General features: G+C 46.9%; 1 protein-coding gene across 1 annotated transcript; it reads right to left on the reverse strand.

Moving 5' to 3' along the window:
• Positions 1 to 1,737: 1,737 nt before the first annotated feature.
• LOC123429146 lies at positions 1,738 to 2,513 on the reverse strand. The gene has a single exon (XM_045113207.1). The coding sequence runs from the start codon at positions 2,394 to 2,396 to the stop codon at positions 2,004 to 2,006; it is 393 nt and encodes a 130-aa protein (XP_044969142.1). The 5' UTR covers positions 2,397 to 2,513; the 3' UTR covers positions 1,738 to 2,003.
• Between the last annotated feature and the right edge of the window lie 203 nt (positions 2,514 to 2,716).

The following is a 2,716-nucleotide window of genomic DNA, read 5'->3' on the forward strand; positions in this document are numbered from 1 at the left end:
AATTACCAGGTACTTTAGTTTCTTGGAAATCATTCTAATGTTCATGAACATATGATGCTGCCTAAGTCAGGTACCTTTGTTGTACTTATGAATAATGAAGGACTTAGCATGGACAAGAAGGATATCCGTTGGAGCGGGATCAAGCATGGAGAAGAAGGTGCACGTGCGGGAAAGAACAATGAAGCTTTCACTCGTGATTTTAGCACTTTGAAGCCACTGTAAGGAGAGCATGAAGGCTTTGACGAAATATTCAAGACGCCACTTTATAAATTTCGCCCATTGGCTATTATAGGTGTCGCGCCATCTTGTTTTTTGGGTCAGGCTAGGCCTATGTAATTCGAAATATCATAATATAGGTTGTTTTTAGAGTCTGTATGTGTGGGGAAACCGAGTTTAGGGTCGTTTTTGGACCCCTCCTCTAAGGGTCACGAAAATCCCTCTTTATTCCCTCATATATACAGCCCTTAGGACACCGTTTAGACTTGGGTTTTATTTAGATTACAAGTTCGCCACAGCTGCAACTTCGCGTTCTTCGTTTGTGTTTCACGATTACACAAAGGCGTCACAGAACCCCATCTTCATCAATAAAGATTTTCTCTTATATTCGCAATATCCAGATTGCTATCTTAGTTTCTGGCTTGTTCTTCGTTTGCGTGCAGGAAACATACCCTCGTGGTCAGGTTGATCGTGCTCCGGCGTGGTCAATAACCTCTCGGATCGTCAAAGTATACTCCACCAAAAACGATAACCACCATCTCATCAAAAGACAAGGACAATTTTGCCTCTATCAAGTGATATCAGATTTCCAGATTGCTCGGTGAGACTTATCAGTTTTTCGTAGTTAGATCGCATCTGTTCTTCATACCTATAGTCCATGGAAAAGCCACAATTTTTTTTGGGTTAGATCATCATATCCGAACCAATCTGAGCCTTTTCATAGTCTTTTCCGTATTTTGCTTTGTTGAATTTGCGGTTACATCGTTGTGTCGAGTTGCTGGTCTTAGTGTCTAGTCCTTTAGAGTTTTGAGTTCTGTTCACAGGTTGTCACGCCGCCACCGCGCCATCTTTCATCGCTGCCATATACCACCACCACGCTACCATCATCGCTGCTGCCATATACCACCACACACCACCATCATCCTTGCTGCCATATATCACAACCACATATCCACCACCAATCCTAATTCGAGTCCTTTCCGTATGAGGTTAATTTTAAGATCCTTTTGTTTTCCGTTTCGCATTTCCTTACTGGAGTAGGTTTCGTGAAAAGAAATATGTATAACTATAGTTATCTTGATCTATTTGGTTTCGGCAAAAAAAAAACTTGTTTTCGGTTTTGGCGGCCGCCCCGTTCGCCCCCCACCAGGGCCGGTCCTGGAGATACGTGCAATCGATTTGGATGACGGTTCAATAATAAAAAAAATATATAATTATAGTTATCTTGATCTATTTTCGTCGCTTGTGGTGTTTTACTCTTTTTCATTCGACTTTGCTTGCGAACTTGTATTCACATCACATACTTGTTGCTAGCTTATTGAATAAAATGGTTGTGTGCATTGCTTGCTTGATGCATATGACGGGGTAATCTTCCTTTAAAAAAAGTTATATAAATAGTGAGCCTCAAACACATTGGCTTCAAACACATTACACATTACACATGGATCATGGAAATTAAAAGCTAGGAGTAGTGAATATTTCAGAATCGCACATGAAACAAACTTACATAACACATACAAATAAGTTTGCAGACACTAGGACGTATACATATATATTTATAAATGCAATACATAAACATATGCATACATGTGCATGATCAAACGCTTATGTAGAAATTAGATAAACAAACTCCAAACGAACTCAGGGTAATATACGTAGCATCTCCACACACGGCCCGAAGAAGCCACCGACAGACCGACCAAATTGAGTAGTAGAAGCAGGACACATCGTCGTCCCCACCACCAGTAGTTCTTCACCTCCTCGCACGCACGGCTCGATAGATCGCCTCACTTGGCCACCTCGCCGTCCGCCTCGAAGATCTCGTCGCCGTCGCAGTCGCGGATGTCGTCGACGTGCTCCACGATGACGACGTGCACGCCGGCGTCCCTCACGGCGCAGCTGCCGGCGACGAGCACCGAGTTGTTCACCGCCTGGTAGTTGCTGTTGGTGTAGGCGGCCACCTGCACCTCCTCGTCCTCGCCCTCCTCCTCATCGCCGGCCTCGACGACGACCAGGTCCTCCGCGTCCATCGCCGCGCCGTTGTTCTCCCCAGCCAGCGTGATGACGGTGGTCTTGCCGGCGCCGGCGTCGTCGCCGCCGAGGGCGGCGGCCAGGTGGTCATTGAGGTCGGTGACGGCGTTGCTCACCTCGGAGGCCGCGTTGGTGTTGTTGGAAGCCATGACAGCGGCGGCGACGGTGGAGGCTGGCTGGCTAGCTAGCTCTTGCAACCGTGGTTAAGCTAGCTAGGTGGATCGAGAGAGCAAGTAGCAATGGCGATGGATGGATGGATGGGAAGTGGGAGCACGTTTGTTTATATAGCGATGCCCGGCCGGCCATGGAGGGTGGTGGCGGTAGCTTGCGTGCGTGAGGAGGGGGAGGATGATGCCATGCCATGGCAGGGGTTGCAAGTGATTCGAGCCATTAGCTTGAGGGTGCGGGCAAGGGATCCATCGCACCGCTCAACTCACTTTTGAGTTTTTTTTCTTCTTTTTGAGTCCGC

Source organism: Hordeum vulgare, chromosome 2H (genome assembly GCF_904849725.1).
Source record: "Hordeum vulgare subsp. vulgare chromosome 2H, MorexV3_pseudomolecules_assembly, whole genome shotgun sequence".
NCBI lineage: Eukaryota > Viridiplantae > Streptophyta > Magnoliopsida > Poales > Poaceae > Hordeum > Hordeum vulgare.